This window comes from Rhineura floridana, chromosome 4 (assembly GCF_030035675.1).
Source record: "Rhineura floridana isolate rRhiFlo1 chromosome 4, rRhiFlo1.hap2, whole genome shotgun sequence".
In the NCBI taxonomy this organism is placed as follows: Eukaryota; Metazoa; Chordata; class Lepidosauria; order Squamata; family Rhineuridae; genus Rhineura; species Rhineura floridana.
In genome coordinates, this window is record NC_084483.1 from 93,580,292 (window position 1) to 93,606,954 (window position 26,663).

General features: G+C 41.7%; 2 protein-coding genes across 5 annotated transcripts in view; one reads left to right on the forward strand and one right to left on the reverse strand.

The window, feature by feature from the left end:
• Positions 1–3,641: 3,641 nt before the first annotated feature.
• MCM9 (minichromosome maintenance 9 homologous recombination repair factor) overlaps positions 3,642–26,663 on the reverse strand; it is a 49,660-nt gene continuing 26,638 nt past the window's right edge. For 3 of the 4 annotated variants that reach the window (XM_061623708.1, XM_061623710.1, XM_061623711.1), the window contains exons 8-13: positions 14,693–14,867; positions 11,288–11,490; positions 9,216–9,419; positions 7,773–7,855; positions 7,094–7,239; positions 3,642–6,415 (exon numbers count right to left, since the gene is read on the reverse strand). In XM_061623708.1, coding sequence (XP_061479692.1) covers positions 4,936–6,415; positions 7,094–7,239; positions 7,773–7,855; positions 9,216–9,419; positions 11,288–11,490; positions 14,693–14,867 — 2,291 coding nt within the window. In that variant the 3' untranslated portion in view covers positions 3,642–4,935. Of the gene's footprint in view, positions 6,416–7,093; positions 7,240–7,772; positions 7,856–9,215; positions 9,420–11,287; positions 11,491–14,692; positions 14,868–26,663 lie in introns of those variants that run through there. The other variant, XM_061623712.1, reaches the window with a different exon arrangement.
• Positions 15,964–23,423, forward strand: ASF1A (anti-silencing function 1A histone chaperone). Its single transcript, XM_061623713.1, has 4 exons — positions 15,964–16,428; positions 17,828–17,947; positions 19,922–20,094; positions 23,016–23,423. The coding sequence occupies exons 1-4, from the start codon at positions 16,320–16,322 to the stop codon at positions 23,226–23,228; spliced, it is 615 nt and encodes a 204-aa protein (XP_061479697.1). The 5' UTR covers positions 15,964–16,319; the 3' UTR covers positions 23,229–23,423.

Here is a 26,663-nt window from a genome sequence, read left to right on the forward strand (position 1 = left end):
TTTATTTAATATCCCTCCCTCCCAGTGGGAGCCCAGGGCGGCAAACAAAAGCAGTAAAAACACTTTAAAACATCATAAAAACAGACCTTAAAATACATTAAAACAAAACAACTTTAAAAACATTCCTTTAAAAAGCTTTAAAAAACCTTAAATAAAAAGGGTTAAAAAAACATATTGTTTAGAAAAAGAAAAGATTTTTTAAAAAAAACAAAAAAAATATTAAAAGCAATTCCAACACAGAAGCAGACTGGGATAGGTCTTAACTTAAAAGGCTTGTTGAAAGAGGAAAGTCTTCAATAGGTGCCAAAAAGATAACAGAGATGGCGCCTGCCTAATATTTAAGGGTGGTGGTGGTGATCTGACCACTCCTGAAAAAGCCCACCCTGGACCCATTGGTTTGTGACAACTACCAACCGGTTGCAAATACCCCCTTCTTAGGGACGGTGATTGAGAGGGTTGTGGTGCAGCAACTGCAAGTACTCTTGGATGAAACAGATTATCTTGACCCATCCCAGTCTGGGTTCAGGCCTGGTTAAGGGACTGAATCGCCCTTGGTCGCCCTGATGGATGACCATTATCAGGAGAAGAACAAGGGGAGTGCGACCCTGTTATTCTTACTTGATCTCTCAACAGCTTTTGATACCATTGACCATGGCATCCTTCTGGGCTGACTTGGTGAGCTGGGTATTGGAGGCACTGTTTTACAGTGGTTCCGATCCTATCTCCAGGGTCGCTCTCAGAGAATAGCATTGGGTGACTGTCTTTTGGCTCCCTGGCAGTTGTGCTGTGGGGTGCCGCAGGGTACCATCTTGTCCCCCATGCTGTTTAACATCTATACGAAGCCCTTGGGAGCAGTCATCAGGAGCTTCAGGGTGAGGTGTCAGCAGTATGCTGACAATACCCAGCTCTATTTCTCTGTAACATCTGAATCGAGAGAGGCCATGCAAGCCCTGGACCGCTGCCTGGACTCTGTGGTGGGCTGGATGAGGGCCAATAAACTGAGCCTGAATCCTAGCAAGATGGAGGCACTGTGGGTTGGTGGTTCCCAAGTTCGGATAATTGGTCAGTTGCCTGCTTTAGATGGGGTTGTACTCCCTCTGAAAGAGCAGGTCCGTAGCCTGGGGGTGCTCCTGGATCCATCTTTGTCACTAGAGGCCCAGGTGACCTCTGTGGCTAGGAGTGCCTTTTACCAGCTTTGGCTAGTGTGACGGCTGTGGCCATTTCTGGACTGGGATAGCCTGACTAGTGTTGTCCATCCACTGGTAACCTCCAGGCTGGATTACTGTAATGTGCTCTATGTGGGGCTGCCCTTGAGGTTGCTCCAGAAGCTGCAGCTGGTGCAAAATGTGGCGGCAAGACTGCTCACTGGGGCAGGGTATCGCTAACATGTCACCCCACTGCTGAAAGAATTGCACTAGCTGCCCATTTGCTACCCAGCAAAGTTCAAGCTTCTATACAGCTCAGGACCAGGATACCTGAAAGACCATCTTACCCCTTATATACCTAGTCGATCACTGCGCTCTGCAGGTGAGGGCCTCCTGCAGATACCATCTTATCAGGAGGTTCGTTCTGCACAATATAGGAAACGGATCTTTAGTGTGGCAGCACCTACCCTGTGGAATTCCCTCCCTTTGAATATTAGGCAGGTGCCATCTCTGCTATCTTTTCGGCGCCTTATGAAAACTTTCATCTTTCAACAAGTCTTTTAGGTTGAGCCCTATCCCAGTCTGTATCTGTGTTAGAATTGCTTAATATGCTTTTTTAATACTGTTTTTAACCCTTTTTTAAAGTTGTTTTCTAAAAAAATGTTTTTAAAGCTGTTTTGTTTTAATGTATTTTAAGATCTGTTTTTATGATATTTTAAAGTGTTTTTAGCGCTTTGTTTGCCACCCTGGGCTCCTGCTGGGAGGAAGGGCGGGATACAAATTAAATAATAAATAAATAAGATAAATAAAAAAACAACAAACAAAAAGGTAATAGAAGGGGGGAAGCTGGGCTTTTATGCCTCCTGACCCAGCCAGCAGCTGATGCAAGAGGCTGCAAGATTAACTGCAGCCTCTCTCTGGAGCCAGGGTCAGGCAGGGGTTCCAGTCCTTGCAGCACTTACCAGACTTCAGCTGTCTTGAGAAACAGCACCCCAAAGGAGCGAGCAGCAAGCACTCAGATGCTCACTCCCAGGGCAGGTCTTCTTCAGTCCCCTAGTGCTGCAGCTGTTCAGGATTATGCTTTGCACGGAGGATCCAGGAAACACCCACAACCTCCTAAAAGGTGGAAGATAACATTTAAGAGTGATCTTTCCTTATACTTACTGGCAGCCCCCCTTTTCTTCTTTTGCGTTTGTTCCAGTGCAGCAAACAGCAGAGGCTTGCACTGCAACATTTGAAAGCAGCATCTTGCTCCCTAGCAAGTGAGACAGAACTTGCAAAATCTGAGGTCTGCCTCTGAATGCAGGGGAAAACCTCATTTCTAGCCAGTAAATTGTGTCAATGCAACTGCACCGAAGAGAGGGGGATTGGGTGACAGTGGCTCTTAACACTGGGTGTAAATCACAGCTAACCTATCTAGACTACCTCCCTGAGCCATAAGAGCCCCTTTTACATATTCTTGCATGGAAAGTGTTTTTCCCAGTGATGCTGCAGTAATACTGATGGCTGTCACTGTCCCAGCTGGATTCAGGTTTCAGATTGTCCTCTGTTTCAATGCTATTGCACAGCAGGGCATAAGATCAGACTCATTCAAATTCATGCACCAACCTGAAACTTTAATGGAATTACATGCAATTTGTTGCTGTGTGAACAATTGTTGCCCTGTGTGTTTCTTACAAATAAGGACTCTTTCCTTTAAGAGCACTTGTGCAATACTTAGGTAGTTTTTCACTCACACACATATTATAATTGTTTGCATTTACTAAATAACTGGAGTGAGGCAAAGAAGGGACCTCCTGGCTGGTATTTCATTGGAGATCAATGCAGATCACACATTTTAATTAAAGTATGGTACGAAAGCCCAACCCCTCAATCAATCACTTTAAGCTGTGCATTAGCCTAACCATCCCAGTTTCTTTGGATTGCACAAAGAAATCAAATTCCACATTGAACAAATATGTGTTAAATCCACCAATTATCTTGATAATTGAGTTCTCACTGAGACAAAGAAATTTGACCATATAACACCTGTCCTGGCGCAGCTGCACTGGCTACCGATATGTTTCCGGGCCAGATTCAAAGTGTTGGTTCTTACCTATAAAGCCCTAAACGGCATTGGACCGCAATACCTGATGGAGCGCCTCTCTCGCTATGTACCTACCCGTTCACTACGCTCGACGTCGAAGGCCCTTCTCCGGGTCCCAACCCATAAAGAGGCCCGGAGATCAACAACTAGATCTAGGGCCTTCTCGGTGGTGGCCCCCGAACTATGGAATGCCCTCCCAGACGAGATACGCCTGGCGCCTTCTCTGTTATCTTTTCGGCGCCAGGTAAAAACTTACCTTTTCGCCCAGGCTTTTTAAATTTTGTAAATTTTTAAATATTTTAATTTAACATTCTAAACTTAATATGATCTTAATTTATAAATCTCAATGGCAATTTTATTAATGTTTTATAATTGTACTATATATATATATATATTTTCCACACTTGCTCATATTTTAATTGTGATTTTATTTGTTGTACACCGCCCTGAGAGCTTTCTGCTATAGGGCGGTCTAGAAATGTAATTAAATAAATAAATAAATATAAGACAACAGTGAAAAAATATTTTATGTTGAGGGACCCATAGCAAAAAAATGAAATTTCCCAGTAAAATGCCATGAACTGAACAGCTTTGGGTCCTTCTGCATTACTAGATGAACGTAACTCACAGTCTTTGCATGAAAAGTTGCACAGTTACTAATGCCACATAATATTACCCAATTAAAACAGTTGGAAGATAATGAAAGGTATAGACCTAAAGCAACATTCTGCAATGGAACCATTCTGGGATAAACAATTTGAGGTGGTTTATGGCCTAAGCATAGCAATGGAGCAAACATTAAAAGGAAGATGGAGGAGAGAAAAATGTAACTCTATATAATAACCTTTTTTAAAGACGTCATTTTGGGGGAGGTAATTTTATTAGGAAGATGGGCATAATTACATCTAATGGAATCAAACGTCAGTGTAGTAAAGTGATTGAAGGAGAAAACTAGAAAAAAATGATTTCACTATCTGAGGTTATTCATCCCTCAGGTTTATCAAGTGATATTTCAAAATATGCCAACTCAACAATCAGTGGAATCAGACATCTTGAGGAAAAAAACAGGTACAACAGCATCTGGCCTCATCTACTCCTCAAAGCAATCCTCCACAGTAGTCTCCTAACGTCAGTAGATTTATTCTGCTTAAGGATAACTGTCTGAATGGCCTAAAAGTTCATTTTAGAAAGCCAAGATACAGAAATACATTATTTATAGCATCAGAAGTAATAATTGCCTGGAATCCTAACTAGGTTTCTGTGAATGGAAAGGCTCCTTCCATTCACTGATAGGACTGAGATCCAGTGGAGAATCCTGCTGGCAGAGAACAGAAAGATAAAATAGGAGGCATTCTCACCAGTGCCTCTTTCCCTGTCTCTCATGCTGCTCTGGAGGATCTCCCAACCCTCCGGAGAAGTTTTTTTTTTTTTTTTGGCAGGGAGGGTTAGGGCTGCAGATGGAAGAGGAATATTGATGAAAGTTACCTCCTTCCTGACATAAATGTCACATGAGTGGAAGTTTCCTCAGAGGACACTCCCACCAGCAGAAGTAAACTCAGGATCCCAGCCTTTGTTAAAAGGCCATTTGTTAGATTCTTTTAGGGAAGATGAATTAGATTTCATTTACAGCATTTTGCCCAAACCAAAAATAAAGCCAGTTATAAAGCTATCATAGTATCATTATGAGGAGGAAGCAGAAGTTCTTTAAGAGTTGGGTTTTTTCTTGATTTCTTCATCCCAATCAAAGTCTAGCATGGCATCATCAAGATCAGCTACTGAGAACAAAGATTTTCCTGTAGTGCTGGCTTTTCCCAGCTCAAAGCACTTCCTCGAGTGCCCCACACTATGAGTTTGGGTCTTCAGTGGCTCCCTCTGCCTGTCCTTGTCATTACTGGGGACATTCAAAGAAACTGGAGACTCTGGCTTTGATTCAGCAGACGGCCTGAAGGCAAATCTGGCTAATTTTGTTAATGTACTGGAGCACACTTTTTTTGCGTGCACACCACCGGATAGCTCTTCTCTTATCGCTGCCTTTTTAGTGGAAGAAGAGACAAAAGCTTTGTTTTCCTGCTGCTCCTCTTTCTTGTCATCACAGCGTTGTTTCTCCATGCTCTTGTTTCCTACGTTAGCATTGCGTTCCACCTGGTTTTTCTCAGGACATTCTTCCCTTGGCCTCTCTTCTTTTGAGACATTTGGGGTAGAAGCATGAGGGCTGCAAAGAGTCTTAGGCAATTTGGCATGATTCTCATTTTCAGAAGACCGAGCAAGCTTTGGCTTCTGCCCAAAGAAAAACCGAGCTAGTTTAGCAGCTGCAGGTCCCGTGTACTCCAGTTCAGGTTCATTGGAACTTCCTGTCAAGCCTTCTTTATTTGTTTGGGCCCTACTTCGCTTCCTGGTTGAAGTGGCCAACTTCTGTTGCCTTAAAGACACACTGTGGGACGGGGAAGCATTCGAGTCTATGCCAGGGCACTGCAGAACCTCTGGATGAAGAGAAGATGAAGCTGGAGCACCCCCAGCTTTAGAATCTGGTGACCTTGCACAAAATCCACTAACTCTTTCAATGTTTGCCCTCTGCCATTTCTTAGAGGCTCTTTGAGTAATAACTAAATCAGGTGAGGTACAACCTGCTGCATTTCGACATTTGTCATTGGTTTCTGGAAGGACGTTTGTAGTCTTTGTTGCGTTTTCCCCCTCAAGACTAGAAACAATCTGTCTACAAGCATTTCCCAGTGCTACTCTTGCTGGTGTTTCTCCCATTTTGGCTTGCTTGGCTTCTCTTAAATGATTTCTCTCTTTAGAACCGGGTTTGTTGCTTGGTACTTTCAAAGACATTCTTGCAGTTGGAGACATTCTTGCAACTGGAGACTCAAAAATGTTCTTCTCAGCTTCAGTGCTGGTGCCGATCATACTGTCAAACCAGTTCAAGCTGCTGTCATTGTTGGTCTCACTGGATATGCTCCATTGTCCTGTTACTCTGTCATCATCAGATGGCTGGCTGCTCAAAAATACTGGATGCATATCAGCGTCAGAGTTTATTTTGACTAAGTGAGGTTGCAATTGAATATTTTTGTCCTCTTTGTCTAAACATTGTGGAAGAGACATCTGCTCTGATTTCCCAAGCGTATGATTGTTTAAAGGTGTGTCTTTGGGCTGCAGAAACTGAGACGGATTTTCATTCTGTAATCTGCAAAACAAAAACAAAATATATTTTGCAAAAAGAAATGGGATTTCCCCCAAAAAAACCTATGAAATGCAGAATCTGCTGCATTTCAGAATGCAGAAAACAGCATCAAATGCGACAAGTGACATAGTGAGTGAAAAAGCAACAGTACATTTGCTTTATAGTAAGTAAGCAAGAGATTTCATATGCAAGTAAAAATATTTTTTCCTTTACAGTACAGTCCAATGCTTATATGCTCAGAAGTAAATCCCACTATCTTCAATGCGACTTACTTCCTAGAATGGGTTTTGGGTTACAGCTCTAATTAGTTATGCTGATTTTCTTAAGTGTATAAATAAATAAAAGTGACTGCACCCTAGAGATGTCAACATCTGGGAAAAAAGCAAAAATTGGAGAAGAAACAGTTTTTTACTTCCCCGCCCCTGAAAAACGGGGGGGGGGAGTAAGAGAAAAAAACTTGGGAAAAGGGAGGGATTTTTCCCCCCTGCTTTTCTTCCCAGGCCTTCACATCTCTACTGCCTCCCTACAGAGTTATTCTTTATTTGGCAACATATGCCTTCACTTTCTGGGACAGTGAGATCATCATATGGTACTGCCTGTTGGAGCAGCATGTGTGTTGCCTGGATCTGCAGTGATTTATAAGTCCTATTTTTTTTTGCCTCCCATATAAATGTTTATCACCTGTCAAGTCTTTTGAATTCTTCATGCAGAATGTCCTGCAGTTCCAGCTTCTCCAAGATCAGTTTACACTGCATACGATACTGCTCCAGTGGATTTTCAGGAAATGAAGTGTGCAGTGCATTGATACCTCCAAGAAGTGCACCCCCCTGCAGGAAAAAAGAGAGAAATATAATGCAAATGTACTTTAATTAGATAGGTCTGTGTGTAAACTTTACGTGTTGAATTAAGTCGTACAAAGATTTGCAGAGGTTTTTTTTAGCACTGAATAAAATTATTATCAACATACACTTTTGAGAGGTTGTATTCTTAGCGTATAAAAACAAGAATTGGCACCCTTCCCTGGTGTGGTACCTGTGGCCACCATGATAACCTTCCACTGTGCCTGCACAAGGTTCTCCTGCCTCCCTCCATCCCTGACACCTTGCTCTGCCATCTCCCCCTCCCCTTGGCTTTTTTTTTTTAAGTGCATCATCAGGGCTGGTGGAGTGGAAGAGATTGGGTAAGTAAGAGAGATTTTATTTACAGGCTCACATGTACATAATTGTGGGCAAATGTTAGGTATTACTGAAGAAGTTTAGTTTTCCAATGTGGAAGCACGGCCTCTTTGTACTGTTGTGTCCACAGCTTCTGATCGCACGTACCACCTAATTTTAGCTACAACCTCTATACAGAAACTCACTTGCATAGAAGACTCCATCACTGAAACCACAGTTACCGCATCTTCCACAGTCACAGTGTCTCTAAACATCAATCGAGCATGTGCTAAAAACAAACAACAACAAATGTTGCTAAACCTGATGAGGAAATTGTTAGATCAAATGTATTAAATGTATGTGCCACCTACTCAGAAAGCTTTAGGTGGAAACAGAATTATACTACCCAACAATTTTAATAATATCTAACTCTTGAAAAAAATATTTGTGTACTATGTATTTAAGGCATTTATACTCCGCCGTTTAGCTGAAAAAGCTCTTAAAGTGGCTTGTAAAAATCAGTACTACAATGGTCCCTGCCCTCAGGCTCATTATCTAAATAGTCATGACACAGGAGGCAAAAGGAATGGGAAGAAGGAAGGAAAAGCAACCTCAAGGTGCCTTTCGGGAAAACTGCCAGCCATTTGTTATAGATATCAAGGGCAGAATACACTGTAGATATTTCCTTCTTCTTGTGCTGGACAGATGGCACATGAAGTCTGCTCTCACTACAAGATGGCATTCTGTATAAGCTTCCACCACGTCAAGCCATTTCACAACAAACCGAGACCTTCCACACGTAATATTGGGGCATCCAGTGTCCCTACTCAGTAACAGCATCAAGCTCTATGCATGGTAGAACCTGGGCCACTTAATAATTGCGGAAATGAGCCTTTTAGTCTACACTATATCATCTGCAGTTGTGGACGGTGACGGTGGGGTGCCAGTGCTCCCCTGGCTTCCAGTCGAGGTCAGCACTAGCAGAGCAAATCTGGCACTCCGGCACTGCGCCAGCCTTCCCACTGCCTCACCCCTTCCTCTCTACCTCCTGGTAAGCAGTAGTAACATGGCTGACCAGAGGTCAGAAGAATGGTGCTGCCCCACCATGCCATTCGCTACTGATCATTTGTGTTGTTAATTTTCTCAGAACACTACTTACACCTATTAGTGCTCGAGGTGGTGGATGTATATTTAAAAGCCTCTTAATTTACAGCACATACACTTGCATGCCAAAGTGGCCATTGGCAAGAACATACAATGGTTGCATGGAAACACATCACATGCATGAGCGAGTGCAATGGATAAGAGCCTTTTAGATGTTATGCTCACTTTATGGAGTGCCAACCAGAGCTTGGAAAAGTTAATTTTTTGAACTACAGCTCCCATCTGCCCCAGCCAGCATCATGCTGGCTGGGGCTGATGGGAGTTGTAGTTCAAAAAATTAACTTTTCCAAGCTCTGGTGCCAACACAAACAAGTGCTTTTTCTGGTCTCTACACAGAGGGTATAGTATTCAACGTCACATTTAGAAGTTTAGTCTAATCAGCTGTATAAACTGTTTCAAGCTCTTCCAAGAATGTTTTGTAATTTATTTTGTTTGATGCAACCAATGGAAGAGGAAGAGAAAGAGAAAAAAAAATCAACTCTTACCTTCGGCTAATCGTATCAAACTCTCTAATAAGCGGATGGTGGTTCGGGCAGCATTTCTGCAATCACTCTGCCTCTGCATCTGATAGTAGCGGACAAGGATCAGGTTGCTTTCATCAGTCAATACTGGCTGTAGGTTCTTGATAAGGCAGAAATATGTTTTCATTTTATCCATAGTCCAGAGCTTTTCAGACACACTTGGGCAACCTGCATAAGAAGAGTTTTCAAAAGAAACTACATTAACAAAAACCTATTATGCAATGAAATGCAAAATTAATGTTGACAGAGGTTTCATCATGTTTTAGGGCAGAGGTGGGGAACCTGGTGCCTTCCAGATGTTCTTGGACTCCAGCTCCCATCAACCCCAGCCATCATGGCCAATGGTCAGGGATGATGGGAGCTGCAGTCCAACAACACCTGGAGGGCCACAGGTTCCCCGTCACTGTTTTAAGACAAGGGTGGGCAGACTTATGCTTTTGCTGCATCTACTTTGTTTTTCACTAGAACCCTGTGGTCCATCAACAAGAGCCGGTGCAAAATTGTGGCTCAGGAAGGCAGACACAGAACTGCAGAACAAAGTGCATGAAAGAACATGCGCAGTCTAAGAATTTGTTTTCAGGACCAAAACTGAACCTTGCACACAAATCCTTTCGCATGCAAATCCACTACTGTTTTCCACAAACACACTTTCTTGACTGCAGCAGCCTAATTTAAGAAGGGAGGGCTTTTTGTTGCCACTATTATTAAACCACTAGGAGTTGAAAACACTTGCTAATCTACTGCAAATCACCTGGAGATCCACTAGAAGATCCCAATCTACCTCCTGCCTGCCCCTGCTTTAGGGTGCAGATTAGGTTGACAGAGATGGACTTTGATGTAGGCATGGCCCAGGGAGAATGTAGCAATCACATCTTATCTATTTGGCTCTTCCCTTTCGTTACACACATTTTACTGTAGTCTTTACTCCATAGAAGACTCTGGCTGCAGCCCTCCATAGCCTGCTGTATACTATCAGAATATTCATTCAATCCAGTGGGAATTTAATTATAAAAATGTTTTTCAAAATTAAAATCAGTTACATTCTTTGTTATATCATAGAGCTTACAGAGGCCCAGACAAATGACTTCTACCTTATTGCATACCTCAGGTGCTTTGAGCCATCCAAAGCTATGGTGAACCCTGATCCAGTGATCTTTGCATGCAATAGGTGGCTGTGTGTACTTATGTGTGAGGTTGTGCACCCCTAACCATTGAATGAATTCCATGGTTAAATTTATTTAAGAAAATCTAAACACTGCTTGATCAACAAAAACTTCAGTAGTTTTTTACATCTTGTAGTGACTATAGAGATCGTAATATTTTGTTACATGGTTTGAAGATTATTTCAAATGTTTCCAATGTATTAACATAGACCAAGAGCAGCAACACTTTTGGAGTCAAATTAAATCACACATGATTGCACAAACGTTTGTTGTCATTAATTCTGTCATTACTGAAATGTAAAAACATACCACACTTGCTGATGCCAGTAAGTCTACCAAGCTGAAAATTAAAGTGCTTTAAAGGGACTTATAATCTTGTGTATTTTCTTTCCAAAGAACACAAGATAGTAGGCTTCTTAGCAAAAGTCATTTGAAATAGCAGCAGCCAAAGAAAACAGAAGGCATATGAAGACCAGCTAGATCTCCCTGGCTGGTTATATCAATAATTACACATGTATGTGTTTACTGCTGTTTTAATTGCTTTTAAATATTTTTAACTGCTTGTATTGATAATTTTAATGTTTCCTGTAAATCATTTAAAAGTTTTTTTTATAATCAAACAGTATATAAATTCTGTTAAACAATGTGCTTGTAGTTAATCACTTTGGTACTCACAGTTGAATCCAACTAAGTCATAATCAGAGTAGACCAACTGAAATCAATAGACTTAAACTCAGTGTGTGATTTAATTTGAACCAACCCTCAGTTTTGATGGTCTACTGCACTTATTCTATATGAACACAAAAGAAGGTAGCCTAGTAAGCGTACAGATTCAGATATGCTCTCTAGAATTAATGAAAAAGACACCATTACCTTTATTTCCCAATATGAACGAAGAGATTATGCGATCCCATTCTTCATTTCTTGTATCCAGCAATACCAAGACAAGGTCAAATCTGCTAAGGAGAGGACTGCCAAGGGCAACGTTCACAGAGACAGATTCATTAGGGTCATACTGCCCTTTTGGATTGGTTGCTGCCAAGATAGTGGTTCTTGTGTTTAGTTTGCACACTAAACTGAAGAGAAAGGTGATATACATTGATCTGATTCAGAGTTTTATTACACACACACACACACACACACACACACACACACACACACACACACACACACACACACACACACACACACACACACACACACACACACACACACACACACACACACACACACACACACACACACACACACACACACACACACACACACACACACACACACACACACACACACACACACACACACACACACACACACTTCTAGTTCTTGGCAGAGCACTTTTCATTTTGGACTTTCCCAAAGCACTTCGGAAACTGCATATAGGCTGAACAGATGAGAAGATAAACTGACTGATCTGATCCAGTAAACTTGTTTCATCAGATAACTAAAACTAAAGTCTGAAAAGCCACTATTAAAACCTGAAAACTCCAGATTCTGCTTATAACTCATCCACTTCCATCCTCATACTGCTACAACCTACCAGGTGGTCCCACTATCCAGCCTTGCTTGCCCCCCCGGGGGGAATATTTTTTTAAATTAGAAGTTGACAGTCCAGACTCTTGAAAAATATATGCATGCTCTCTCACATGCAGGCAAATGCACATTCTCTTACAATGTTGTCTTTGCCACTCACACATACATATATGCCTGTTTGATGCATGGCCATATGTGCATTCTTCCTTTTGCATGTACAGTCATAAATACACAGATGTTTGTACTCATACAGAATTTCACTATACAAACATCCATGCTCATAAGAAGGGTGTCTGTAACAACATTTGGTATAGTGCAATTCCTCCTCCTTTCCTTAATTCATTTGACCTTGACCTAAGGTTTGTTTTCAGAGCTCCAGAAGGATGTTTTGTCCAAGTAAGCATAAATTTTTCAGGGCAGACATTTAGACAGCTGTTCTAAATCTGACTTCGAAGCGATCTATTTCTAGTTGGTGCCATCTTAGCTCTTACCTCATGTATTGAGAAGGAGCAAGTGCAGCACCAAAAATCTTAGCATTCATGTTTGTACTGCTTAACATGGGAAAAGTATTTTGACTCTTGGCCAGTAACAACAGAGATCCAAAAAAGAAATCAGTGTTGACCCCCCTCTGTAATGCCTTAATGATGTCTAAATATGGAAGTGAAAGGTTGAAGCCCCAGAACACATATTTGGAATGGAAGAATTCCATCTGCAACACAAAACAACTGTGTCATTGCTCTACTCACTAAAAATGGTTGTCTTTCTTTTTTACTGAAAATAGTACCCAATAATGGCCATTTTAAGGCTGTGTTATGTTCAGTCTTAAATTGGTACAAGAAGATGTAAACAAAGGGTCAAAGAACAGTATTCGTTCCCATCTATGCTGCTTGTATACACTATTTAGAGTAAGAACTGAGCAGCGCATTTTGCAAGGCCACAATTTACTCAGAAGCCAAGTCCCACTATGTTCAGTGGAGCATGCTCCTTAGTAAGTGCATTTAGCATAGCAGTTTTACTGTAGGGAGATGTTTCATCTGCTCACTGCTGTAGGTTGGGAAAGTGGCAAGACGAAGCAAATAAGCAGTCAACAGAAGCTCTCTTCCCCTCCACCCTCCAAGGCAGGTTTAAACTTGTTGAAAGGATATACTGGTACTCATCTTCACCATAAGTTAGCTTATTGCAGTGACTAAACCATGTCATATAGTGAAAACAGTTGAATACAGATAAAACATCTGGGGATGGGATAGAGTTTTATACTCCCTCAGCTTTCTGGTCTCATGTATATTACTGCGCATATGCTGGAAGATGCTATTCCCCCCCCTCCGTGTTTGAAAGAGGGTTCACTGCTCATCTTGCTTTCCCTTCTGGTAAACATAGATTGCAGGCTTCTGCACTGTTTCAAAAACCTGCAAAGCCTGTTTGAGCAGAAGCAATGATGGGACCAAAGAAATCCCTATGAATACCATGAGAAGTGAAGTTGCTCTCAGACTGCTTTAAACTCTCTTCAAAACTATTGACACATGCAGCTGTCTCTTTTAAATAAAAATGAGGGCAGGGAGTCCCCCTCCACCCCAGGTTGTCTCATAGCCACCATTCCTTTTAATTTGTGGGTTTATATGCTGTTCCCTCTTTTGAATTATTTTTGGTTTTTTTGTTTGTTGAGGTCAAAAACATATTTAATGGGCATGCTCTTGTTTCCGGCCTATTTATGCAAATAGGGTGAACAAGCATGGTTTGTGGGTAGATTTTAACTCATTTGGAGTTGGGATTTGTAGCATTTGTGGGGAGACACAATTCAACTACAGTAGGGCCCCGCTTACCGGCATTCCGCTGATGCGGTGGCTTTCAATTCACGGAAAATCCCTGTTTTAAAGCCAATTTTGCGATTTTACGGCATTTTGCGACATTTTCGCGTGACGCGTCCCATTAAAGTCAATGGGTTCCGCTTTATGGCGATTTCTGCTTTACGGCAGGGGCCTGGGTCCCTAACCCGCCGTATAAGCGGGGCCCTACTGTATTTCTCTGCAGGCTTTTTCACTTGACTTAAGTTTCAATGTGCTGTTTCTGATCTCAATAGGAAAGCTAAAACATTTTATTGCCTTTATACCTTGCTTTTCCTCCAAGCAGTTGAAGACAGTATGTGTGGCTCTCCACCTCACTCTCATTTTATCCTCACAACAATTCTGTGAGGTAGATTAGGCTCAGGATCAGCCAGTGAGCTTTATGACTAAGTGTGGATTTGAACCTAGATCTCTCCAATCTTAGTATGGTACTTTAACCACTACATCACACTGACTCTCATACAGCATTTTTTCAAGGGTGAAGGTGATGATGATGATGACAACAACAACAACATATTAAATGTATATCCCACTCTTCCTCCCTGAAGCTCAGAGTAGCAAACAGGTGATAAAACACTAAAAACGTCTATCAAACATCTGAAAAACATATTTTAAAAAATCTTTAAAAACATCTTAAAAAGCAATTCCAATACAGACACAAACTGGGATAAGGTCTCTATTTAAAAAGCTTGTTGAAAGAGGAAGGTTTTCAGTATGTGCCAAAAAGATTGTTGAGATGTGCCTGTCTAATATAATGGGAGGGAATTCCAGAATGACAGTGCCACAACACTGAAGGTCCACTTCCTATGTTGTGTGGAATGCACCTCTTGTTGAGCTGGTATCTGCAGAGTGTAGTGACCAACTGGGTATTAACATCCACAGCCTATTTTTTTTAATCACTTACCCAGCTTTGGCCACACTGATGGTTTGTTGTTCCATTGCCTCATGAATGCTGGTTCTGTCATGTTCCTTGATGCTGTTAAACTCATCAATACAACAAAGGCCTCCATCGGCCAGCACCAGTGCTCCAGCCTCCAGATTCCATTCTCCAGAGTCTTTCACAGCAGTCACTGTCAAACCTTCAGAACAAAAAAAATGTAGTTTGCACAAAATGCATTAAAAAGTGTGTTGCTCCAAGCCTAAAGATTTAGAGTTGTTTGCATTAAACACAGCTGCATCCTTTCCTCTCCACCTTCTGTACCTGCAAGGGAAATTTTTTATTTTTAATACAGCTGTTTTGTGGAAGAGCAGTTCTGACCAAAAGATCTGTTTGAAACCTACGAACACGCCTTCAGCAACAACTGGTGGAAAAGGCAGGCTGCATCCTTTCCTTTGGTCTGATGGAAACTAAATGGAATCAAGGGTGCGTGATAAGGATGCACCCAGAAAAAAGGTCATCACACATGTGAACCCCCCCCCAAAAAAAACACCACTCACACAATGCACTTCAGTGCACTGTCAGGTAACATACAATTTTATATTGGATTTTCTTTCCTCATCTGGTTATTGGCAGATTGGAAAAATCCTAACTTAGGGGGAGGGGTGTAACACGGACTGCCACCATGTAGATGCTGCAAAAAAGCAAAAGAAAAAAGCAAAAGAGGCAAGCAGGTGCAAAGTCACATTAAACTCCGTTGTGGATAAGCCTGACCCTCTGAGGAGGAACTAGCACACTGGCAGTTTTATCCGGGATCAGTCAGTCCTTAAGGTTGTCTAAAGTTTTAAGTTAAAAAAAAAACAACTAATTCCAGAAATGCTTGTGGGGGTGTTTCCCCCCCCCCGTTAATCATTTTTATTCCACTTTCCTATTTGCATAAAGATTGTTTCTTTTTAAAAGTGGATTTGTTGTACAAGGGGGGCAGAGGTCTTTAATCCACTTTACTGAGTAAAACCCTCCCATAGGCAAATACAGGCAGTCTAGACTGGCGGTGCCCTAAACTATCTATCTGTACCTACATACAAATACAATGCAGACTTTATTCTTGGGCAAAACAATCAGCTGAGGAAGCAGCATTTATAACCAGCAGCAGCCCTTTTCTCTGTTTCAGTAAATAATGCCAAGCCCACCTCCTGCTGCTCTCTTACGCGCCAGCCCGTTCGTTCTCCAGCCCTTTCACCCTCCTCTGGTCCAGCAGGTGGAGCACCAGCTAATACTGCCCACTCCATTCTAGCTGCGGAAGCCCATCTTGCTCTTTCAGGGAAGCCTCGGCTGCAGGAGGAGGGTCATAGCTCAGTATGCAGCCAATCCGCGCCAGCTCTGCCAGTTAACAGAGCAGAATGGGCTGTAGTTTAGTGTAATAGGAAAGCTGCAAAACAGTGTGGAGTGCTCTTGGAGTAAAAATTTAAAAAAGAAAAAAGAGAGGGGGGCATAGGAGGGGGGTTTGAAAAAGGAGAAACAAAGTTCCCTAACTCACAACTTGATCATTTACCGGTACTGGGGTTGGTGTTCTGCAAAAGGGGAGCCCGTCGGACTTTCTTGGACTGCGGTAACGCGCTGCTACTATTGTTCGTGGGTCCCCCTTCCCTGAAATATGGCAAAGGTTCAGGTGAACAATGTAGTGGTGCTGGACAACCCTTCGCCTTTCTACAACCCTTTCCAGTTTGAAATTACGTTCGAGTGCATAGAGGACCTGTCCGAAGGTGAGTAGTTTCGCCTGGGGTGGCTGTTGTGACAAGGGCGAGCCAATCCGAGGGTGGTTCAGGCTTAAACTTTGGAAAGGCCTTGCTGCTGCTGAGCAGTTTCCCCTTCGCTGCGTCGAGCAGGAGGCTGGGAAGGCTGAAGGGCTTGCAGGCGCTTTTGCAGCTGTCCCTCCCTCCTCCCTCTGCTTTTCAAAGGGGAAAGCGGCTCAAAAAGACCCGCTTCTTGAGTCTTCCGCTGCGCGGGTCTCTGACAGCCCCGCAAGCGCATTCGAGAAGGGGAAGCATTAAGTTCCAAGGAACTTGTTTAAGTGCTGGGAGCAGCCATGTTGCCAGCATTGTGGTGATGGGGTGGTGGTGGCGGCTGCTGGGCGAGTAGGCGAGAGGAGGGCTTAACGAGAACATCTCGCATGCTTCGGGCTTAAGGCAGAGGGGAGGCGAGCTGTTGCTACTACTGCTACTACTACTGGAAAAGCAACCAAATGTGTGTGTGACACCTGCAAGTTAAGCGGTTTTCCCTCGCCCTGCTATCCACTCCTAGTGTTGGGAGGCAGGGACGGAGGGGGGAACACTACATTATTTAAAACCATCAGATAAATTATAGAACGCCAATCAAAAACCGGATTTTAGCTATGATAGTCTTTTTGGGGGGATGGAGTAGGGGTGAAAAAGCTTGAAGAGTATTCGTGTCACTACTTTCTGTCTGCATAACTTTTAATTAATTACATCTTTTCAGACAATAGTTTCTTCTGTGGGAATTTGCTGGAGGTTATAGATTGTATGTTTGTGCTCATCTCGACAGTGTAACGAATTCTTGTCCCCTCTTTAGACCACCCCAATTCTACTGGGACAGTGCTGATGCCGGTAGTGAGGTCATCAGCAGCACTTTCCCTCCCACAAGTAGGGCTGGCTGACAACTTCTGTCCTCACCCTTCAGCAGTTAGCCTCCCCAGGTTGTCAGGTGGAAATTGAGGACTCCTTCTGGACTTCCAGTGCAATCCTAATCATGTCTACTCAGAAGTACGCCCTACTGAATTCAGTGGGTCTTACTCTCAGGTATGTGGGGTTAGGATTGCAGTCTCAACCACTAAATATTACAAAATCATGCAATAATTCAGCGGAAGGCTACAATTATCTATGACACCAAAGCAACAAACCTCTTTAAAACAAATCTTCAGTGCTGTAAAACACTTTCTTGGAAGTAAATTCCAATGATTGTCAGTCAGCCCTGTTGGTTTTCAGTATTTGCTTTCAAATGTAAACATGATAGTTTTAATTTATTCTTGTTCTAGATACTACAGGGAAAGGAATGTTAGAAGCAATACTGACTTCTTGGTTTTATTTTAGATAAAACAAAAGCACTTAAAGCTTTTTAATTTTAAAGGTTTTTCTTCTAATGTAGATTTGGAATGGAAAATTATCTATGTGGGCTCAGCAGAAAGTGAGGAGTATGATCAAGTTCTAGATTCAGTTTTGGTGGGCCCTGTTCCTGCAGGAAGACACATGTTTGTATTTCAGGCAAGTCTGCTTTAAGTATTTTGGAAATTCTACAGAATTGTGTGTGTTTATGTTCAGATGCTACTCTTTTAAGATCCTAAATGACAAGCAGTCACAAATCCTGACATTAAATGCCTGTGAAGTTCAGCTGTGCCCTTTGCTTAGAAAGAGTTGCAAATCTAAGGTTTAACCCAAGGCTGGATAGCCCTCTGGGTGCTCATTTTTAACCAAGAACATGCAGACATGCCCAAATATGCACATAGAGCTACTTATCATAAACAGTAAGTTTCCCAGCTCCAGAAAATAGAGAGTTACTAAAGAAGAATCGGTTCAGGGAATAGAAGAGAGGGAAAGCCTGCAGATGGGAAAATAAATTTAAAAACAGTACGAAACTAGAGTGAACATTCAGTGTTTCCAATATTCTGGTCACAAGCAAAAGCGACATGCTCGCATACTTTTAGAGGGGCAGATAATCCAGGTATGTCCCAAACCACCTACAATGTATTCTAAACAAATAAAAATATAAAAGCTCCCATCCCCACAGTTTGTCATGATGTGGTGTTTATATTTCTTACACAGTAGACCTTTTGAGGGGGCAAGGTGTCACTTGCTTCGTATATAAACATAACCACATATCCAGAAGCCTTTATTGCAAGGATGGGGAGTTGTGGCCCTCCAGATGTTGTTGACTCCAACTCCCATCAGCCTGTGCCAGCACAACCCATGGTCAGGGATGAAGGAAGTTGTAGTCAAGCTAGAGGGCCACAGGTTCCCCTTCCCTGTTTTACTGGCTTGGAGAAGAGTAGCACCCATGTTAAAAGAATGCGGAAAGCAATTCGATAGCTTATTCTAAAGGAGGACAGGCAGAACTTTAGGACAAACTCCTAACTTACCTGAATTGCTTGATTTGAAACCTACAAAAAGACACAAACTTGTATTTCTCAGCTCATCTTAACTAGACATTTAACACTATACAAAATGCTATTGTACATCTTTAAAGCAATTCTAAAGTACATGAAAAATATTTTGCAACCAAGTCAGTTGAACATTTGATCATGTTTTACTGTGTGCTATCTGAACACTAGGACTTGAAATCTCAGTATAGATTGAACTTGTTATTCATTGCAGTTCTGGACAGCTCTCCACAATTTGATGACTGTACAATCTCTTCACTGCTTGCATCTCTATATAATGCTCATAGTTTGTTTTAACCACGATTTGTTCAACAAATCACGTCATCCTGCAGATGAGCAAACAAGCCACTGCTTGCTTCTCCAGAGTTTGGTTTGTTATCCAGCAGCTCTTTGCTTCTGGCTATGTAGCTTGGTGAATGTCTGGGATGGAGTTACTTAACAACCTTTCTTAACCAAGGTTTGTTAAGTTCAGACATAATGACAAACCATAGTTAAAACAAGCTATGGATTGTAAGCCAACAACAAACCATAGCTTCACATCAGGGTTTATTGCCAGGGGTGGGGGAGACAACATGTTTAGTCTGCTGGGCTAAGTGCACATACAAATAAACCATGGCTTAACGTTATGCGAGAACCAGGCCAATGTCTGTTGGGGGGCAGTTAAATAGCTGGGTGAACCCACAAAGCCTTTAAAAAGCTGATATTTGCCCTTTGGGGTAAAGAATTAAGGGACATTGGGTGAAAATAGCATGTTTGCCAAGTATAAGCATGCATTCACCTGGTTGTGGTACTAAAGAGTCCACAGACAAAAGGAGGCTAGTAACAAATTAAAAGTCCTCACAAAAATAAAAGACTGAGGTTGAAATTTAGATTCCTTGATCTAAACAATTAGAGGATGGTGTTTGAAAACATAAAATATCAGTTTTTTAAAAAATCTGACCTTCTTTGTTTTTAGTCCGATTGACAACAATTAAATACTGTGCCAAGTCTCTTTATGTTCAGTACACAGTGGTTTCTTTCTTGAAAAAAAAGTGGGAGAGTTTTGATTAATTCTATTCTAACTGGTCTTTTTGTGCTGCAGGCAGATGCTCCCAATCCAGGATTAATTCCTGATGCAGATGCTGTAGGAGTAACAGTTGTGTTAATCACCTGCACCTACAGAGGTCAAGAATTTATTAGAGTTGGCTATTATGTAAACAATGAATATACTGAAACAGAACTGAGAGAAAATCCTCCAGTAAAGCCAGATTTTTCTAAGGTAGGACTTACTCTACTTTGCTTTTCTATTAAAAGACTTCATTACTTAGTATTTTAAATTTAAGAACCGAAATAAATCAGTAAGTCAAAATTATTTTAAAAAGATGTAACATGCTAATAATTCTGAGAGGAAAAGAGAATCTTGTCTTAATCTTGGTTACTATCAACCAATGACATCTGTGTTTTGGTATCCTCTTTAGTCTATTATGACTATTTTGTACTGCTCTGCACACCAGTGCCTGACTGCTGAGCATATAATCCCTGGTCTATACTTTCCATGCTGAACCCTTATTCTTTGTCAGTTTCCTAGGTAAAAAGTCATTTACAATATTCAATTTGGGTTAGGGCTCAGCCCTAGGGCACGTTTCAGTGCTGAATTCAGCCCAGGAATGTACAAGTGCCACTGAGCATGTTTCCCCCCACTGAATTAACACAACGTTTTCCCAGGAACATGGTATGATTCTGTTGTAAACCTTGTAGATGTGCTGCTTTGAGTTTTTTATAAAGAACAGTAGAATGTATTTTGTTTAAAGTGGTATCAGTAAGTTATAACAGAGCAGGTTTTCAAAGACTTGGCATATAATTTCCATGTAGGCTTAAGTTCTCATCTAATTAAAGGAAGCTGTAATGAAGATGTGCCCCCTTCACAGCTTTGTCATAAAATTAGTATTTCATCTGGCAAAATCAGAATGTCTAAATGTGAGTTCTATAGGGATATGCAAAAATCTGGCACACTTAAGGTACTCGTACTTTGTGCCTATTCTATCCTGCTCTTCCTAGGTTTATTTATTTTTTTATTCTGCTTGCTCCAAGCAAGTGTTCACTGGTTGTTCAAATTGATTTTACTCAAAATGAAGTGTGACATTCAAAACAGCAGCAAGAATGAATGAAACAGTGAAAATATAACTGTTTAAATAAGCTAAATGTATGTTCTCAGTTTGTTTTGTGAAAGTGTGCCACTTGTATCTAACAGTTCTGTTAACTGTGAAAAGTTATGTCAGTTTGGGAAAGATGAACCACTCTGCAGAACTTGTTCAAGACAATAAGAAAACTTTAAACTCCAGCACAGAGTTCTTTTATTGCTGGTTTAACATGAGTTCTTACACTGGAACATGGTAGTCTCATTTTAAATGTTAAGATTTAATTTTCTTGGCGGCTCACATCACCAAGGAAATTTAGCAGTGAATGGAAAGCCTGAATCACAGTGTCAATAATAAAGGGCTCAGTAGGAGGGGGTAGTATTGTTTGACAGGCTCATTGTGAAGCTGGGGGTTCTAAAATAAGGTTATTGATATTCTAAGGGCTAGTTCTTATGTTATGAAACATGAAGGAGCAGAGGAATTTGGTTTCTCTTCCTACTTCTGAAGTGTGAAATGGGGCTTACGGGTCTCATGGCATTAAGATAGGGAGTGCCAGCCTTTTTGGACCAGAGGGCACATTTCAAATTTTGCAAGAGTGCTTGGGGCACCACTCACAAAATAGCATGGGGGGCATTTCATAACACAAAATTATTGAGTGAAGCTTTTCCCATATTTGTATTTCCATAATTATATTTCCAGGCCTGTTGAATTTCTGCATGCCATACAGCTGTTAAGAGGCACAAGAACCTTGTTTTCCCCTAACTCCAAGCCTAAACCAAAGCCTAGGCTGCCAGCCTGTACCCATGTACCTGGAAATAAGTCCCATTAAACGCAAAGTGACTTACTTCTGAGTACACATGTATACCATTGTACTGTACGTTTATACAGTGAATTCTTAAGGAGTCCCTGGTCTTCAGCTCCTACAAAGCTGGAGACAGTTCTAATCCTTTTTGCAAAGTTTACAGTTGCCTTTTGGAGGCCACACTTACTCTTACTGTGTAGCAGTATTTACAGAAAATAATTCCTAGGCACTACCTGATCTCAGGCAACCCTGTAACAGGAAAGATGCATCCTGGCTGCTATAGAAAAAGAGCAAACTATGGAGATTCCAAGTATTAAAAAAAGAAAAAGACAGAAGGAGGGACAGTACACTAAAAGGGAGGGCAAAACAATAGCTCTTTAGGACCCTAGGGATTGTTATTGCCTGGTAACATACTCATCAATCACAGCTCTGAATTCACTCATTAGCTAATAACACCGACTAGCAGGAGCAGCGAGGAAAGTTCCGATTCTGGGCTGCCTGCTGGGGGTGTAATTGAAGGCCTTTGGGAGTGGCATGGGGCCCATGTTGTTTTAAACCTGTTTTAGAGATAATCAGTTTTAAGATGTCTCTCCAATATGAGTAAGCATCACAGATTGTATTAGTTTGCTGACTATAGTGCTCACATTTGTACAAGTTGGCTTCTTTTTCTACTTAAACAGCAGGGAACCTCCGGCCCACTAGGCCTCCACATTTGGCCTATAAGGCCTTTTTGCCCAAGCCATGCCTGCAGGTCAGGTAAAGGTGCAGCTCCCTGCCAAAAGGGGGGTTTGCAGGTGCTGCTGGACAGCCATTTGTCAATTCTTGGAAAGCCCTCTGCATTGGCCTGCTGTTTGATTTTAAACTGTGTAGGCAAAGGAAAATGGGTCACCAGGTAGTGACATTTTAAAACAGAATTTGAATACTGCTTAATTGTAAAAACCTCTAAGCATTTTACAATAAAATGTACATTTGTTAAAGTTGGTCCGGGGGGGGGGGAAGGTAAGAATTCCCTGTTCTACTTTGTTGTCACACAACAAAGTTAAGAGGAAGAACTGACTTCTGTATTTACTTGCATTTGACAATTCTCTATCTGCTCTTAATCTTAAATTCAGTGGTAAAAACAGCAAGTGCAGCAACATTTTAGAACATCAACAGCTTCACTCTTTTCCTATGCTGTATTGAAATTAGTATAGGACTGCTCTAGTAATCAAGAGTATGTGATTTAATTCTGAAATGTTAATGAGTGTCTTTGTTTTGCAGCTCCAAAGGAATATTTTAGCATCTAACCCCAGGGTCACAAGATTCCATATTAATTGGGAGGACAACACAGAAAAACTGACAGATGCAGAGAGCAGCAACCCAAATCTTCAGTCACTCCTTTCTACAGATGCACTGCCTTCTGCTTCAAAAGGATGGTCAGCATCAGAAAATTCACTAAATGTTATGTTAGAATCTCATATGGACTGCATGTGACCGACTACCCTTCAGCACTATACATGCGTTAGGATGTAGACATACCACACACACACCCCACCACCAGAAACTATTTCCTTGGAATTGCATATTCAACAAAATGTGAAGAATTTGTTTAACCCCCCACCACATCCTGTAGAGTTTATAAGGAAAGGTATTTGAGTGGATGTATAAATAAAAACTATTTTTAAGTAATTCTCAGGATTTTTAGTCCATACTAAATCTGTTATTATAACATGTATTTGTGTGTGTGTGTGTAGGCTGGGTTGGGGAGAGAACAGGAGGGTAGGACGTTAAATCTATTTGATAGTAGGCAGACCTCTTAAGTACATATATGCAAGAGTAGCCTAAAATAGCTGTTTAGAAAGCAGGAAGCATAGCATAATCTCCAGCTACCTTTTTAATGCATATGTCTTTAAAAACACAATTTTGTCCACAAACGCTGATGATGAACTATCTATTATGCATGTGCTGGGGGGGGGGGGCACCCTTCCCACATAAGTGGTTAGCAGCACACCATGAAATGTTACCACAGGAGGAAATGCAGCACAAAACCCTCCCATCAATAGATAGATCTAGATGCATAGGTTTTTGGATCACGGCCACTCTACTCAAGTTCTCCATCCCATCAAAAACAACACATTGCAGTAGTCCTTATCAAGCAGTATGTCTTGCAAGTGGTTACGTGTAAAATTGTGGTCTAAAGATTTATCAACCCTGCTGAAAGCCACTTACTGTATGGCCTGCAATGTGACCAATGAGCCCTGTTTTTATAGCCCCCAAGCTAGAGGTTTATTGAACCCCTAGTGGGCCACCAAATACAGCTGATGGGGTGTGTTTGGCATGGTGAGTTGAGACACACTTAATAGGCTCTAACAGGACTTCTAGCTGCCACTAATGTAATAAAATATCATACGTGTAGCCTAGTAGGAGAAAATGTTTGCACGGCCCTTGCACCTATTTCAGTAGCACTACTGAAGCAAGCCTATTCTTTGAAAGAGCACTACCTGCCCCCAATAATTCTCAGCTTAGCATTCCTTTTTCCCATGTTGAATTTTAGATGGGATGATCTGCCCTATGTAAGTGCCATGTATACTAATGCCATTTTAGAAACTTGTGTATTCAAAGGTTCAATGGGAACTGGCCATGCCTTAGTGGTAGAGTACATGCTCTGCATGCAGGAAGTCCAGGTAAGTCTCAGAAATACTCCTGCTTAAAACACTGGAGATTCACTGCTGGTCAGTGTAGACAATACTGAGCTAAATCAACCAATGAACTTACTTGGCCTAAGACAGCTTACTATTCCTTGAAGAGTTCCATACACTGGACAGTTGAATGAAAGGTGATAAAAAACTTAAAACAGAAGTTGGAGGTGTGCATGATGGGGTCTGCAAGTCTTTACATCCATACAGTGTGCATTGTTTTTATCTAGGGTGCTGTAGAGTGGGACAGAAGGAAGACCCAGTTCTGGTGCGTCACAAGTGCGATTGATGGGGGTGCGAGATAGGGCCTTTTCGGCGGCTGCCCCTAGGGTTTGGAACTCCCTTCTGAGGGAGGCAAGAATGGCCCCCTCTTTACTGTCCTTTCGTCGACAGGTGAAGACTTATTTATTCCAGCAGGCTTTTGGAGTAGAAGTTGTTTAGGACAGGACTTCTAGAGGTATCCCGTATTGTTTTACTGTTTGATTACATTATTCTTAAATTGGTTTTAGGTATTTTAGGTGATGTTTAATTGTTTTAATGCTGTAATGAGTTTAATTCTATTTTAAATGTAGATTTTTATATCTCCAAATTATATGTACCCATTTTTAGTTGTAAGCCGCCCTGAGTTCCAGTTTTGGAAAAAGGGCAGGGTATAAAGATAATAATAATAATAATTAAAAAACCCTAAATTTATCCTCTGCAGAAAAACATGTACTTTGCATGGGTCCTCCCAAAGAAAACAAAACTGGGCTGAAATTTCATGTATCCCCGTGAAGCTGCTGGTGGCTTTCTAGGTTCGCTTTCTAAGCCCTGCTTCATGAGACAATATTAGATAGAACCCAGGTTCATATAATGAAGCTGAATGTTGGGAGACTCAGGACAAAGTAAGTACTTCACAAAGTAAACTGGAATTTGCTACCACAAGATGTGATGATGGCTTTAAAAGGGGATCAGACTAATTCAATGGAGAATCAGGCTATAAAATAACTACTAGTCATAACGGCTGTGCACTGCCACCAGTATCTGAGGCAATAAGGCTCTGAATACCAGTTGCTAAGAAACAACAAATACAGGCATGCCATAGATATTTGCCCACTGTGGGAACAGAATACTGGATTAAATTGATCTTTAGTCTGATCTACCCAAGTTGCTCTTACGCTCTTAGATTCTTTTAAAATTGAGAGCTTGTAGACTGAAATTAAGGCCTTCTATATGCAAAGCACATGTTAGAATCATAGAATCATAGAGTTGGAAGGGGCCTTGTAGGCCATCGAGTCCAACCCCCTGCTCACAGCAGGAAATCCACAGCTAGAGCATCTCCCGCAGATAGCTGTCCAGCCTCTGCTTGAAGACATCCAGCGAAGGGGATCCCACCACCTCCCTAGGCAGTCGGTTCCATTGCCGAACCGCCCTTACTGTCAAGAAGTTCCTTCTAATGTCCAATCTGAATCTACGCTCCTGCAACTTAAAACCATTAGACCTAGTCCTACCCTCGGGCAGCAGAGAACAAATCTGTACCCTCCTCTGTGTGACAGCCCTTCAGGTACTTAAAGAGTGCAATCATGTCACCCCTCAGCCTTCTCTTCACCAGACTGAACATGCCAAGTTCCTTCAACCTTTCCTCATAAGACTTGTTCTCCATACCGGCTATCATCCTCATCGCCCTCTTCTGGACCCACTCTAACTTGTCTATATCTTTCTTAAAATGAGGCGCCCAGAACTGAACGCAGTATTCCAGATGAGGCCTGACTAATGCAGAATATAGTGGGACTATTACTTCCCTCGACCTGGAAACTATAGCTCTGTTTATGCAGCCCAAAACCGCGTTTGCCTTTTTTGCCCCAGCATCACACTGCTGGGTCATGTTCAACTTGCGATCCACTACAATTCCAAGGTCCTTCTCACACGCACTACTGCTAAGCCGGGTATTTCCCATCCTGTACCCGTGCATTTTGTTTTTGTGGCCTAAATGCAGAATCCTGCATTTGTCTTTATTGAATGTCATTTTATTAATTTCAGCCCAATTTTCTAGTCTATCCAGGTCCCTTTGGATTTTATTCCTGTCTTCCATTGTGTTAGCTATCCCTCCCAGTTTTGTATCATCCGCAAACTTCATAAGGCTTCCCTCCACCCCATCGTCTAAGTCATTGATAAAAATGTTGAAGAGTATCGGCCCCAGGATAGAACCCTGTGGCACTCCACTCGAGACCTCCTTCCAGTCCGAAGCAGAGCC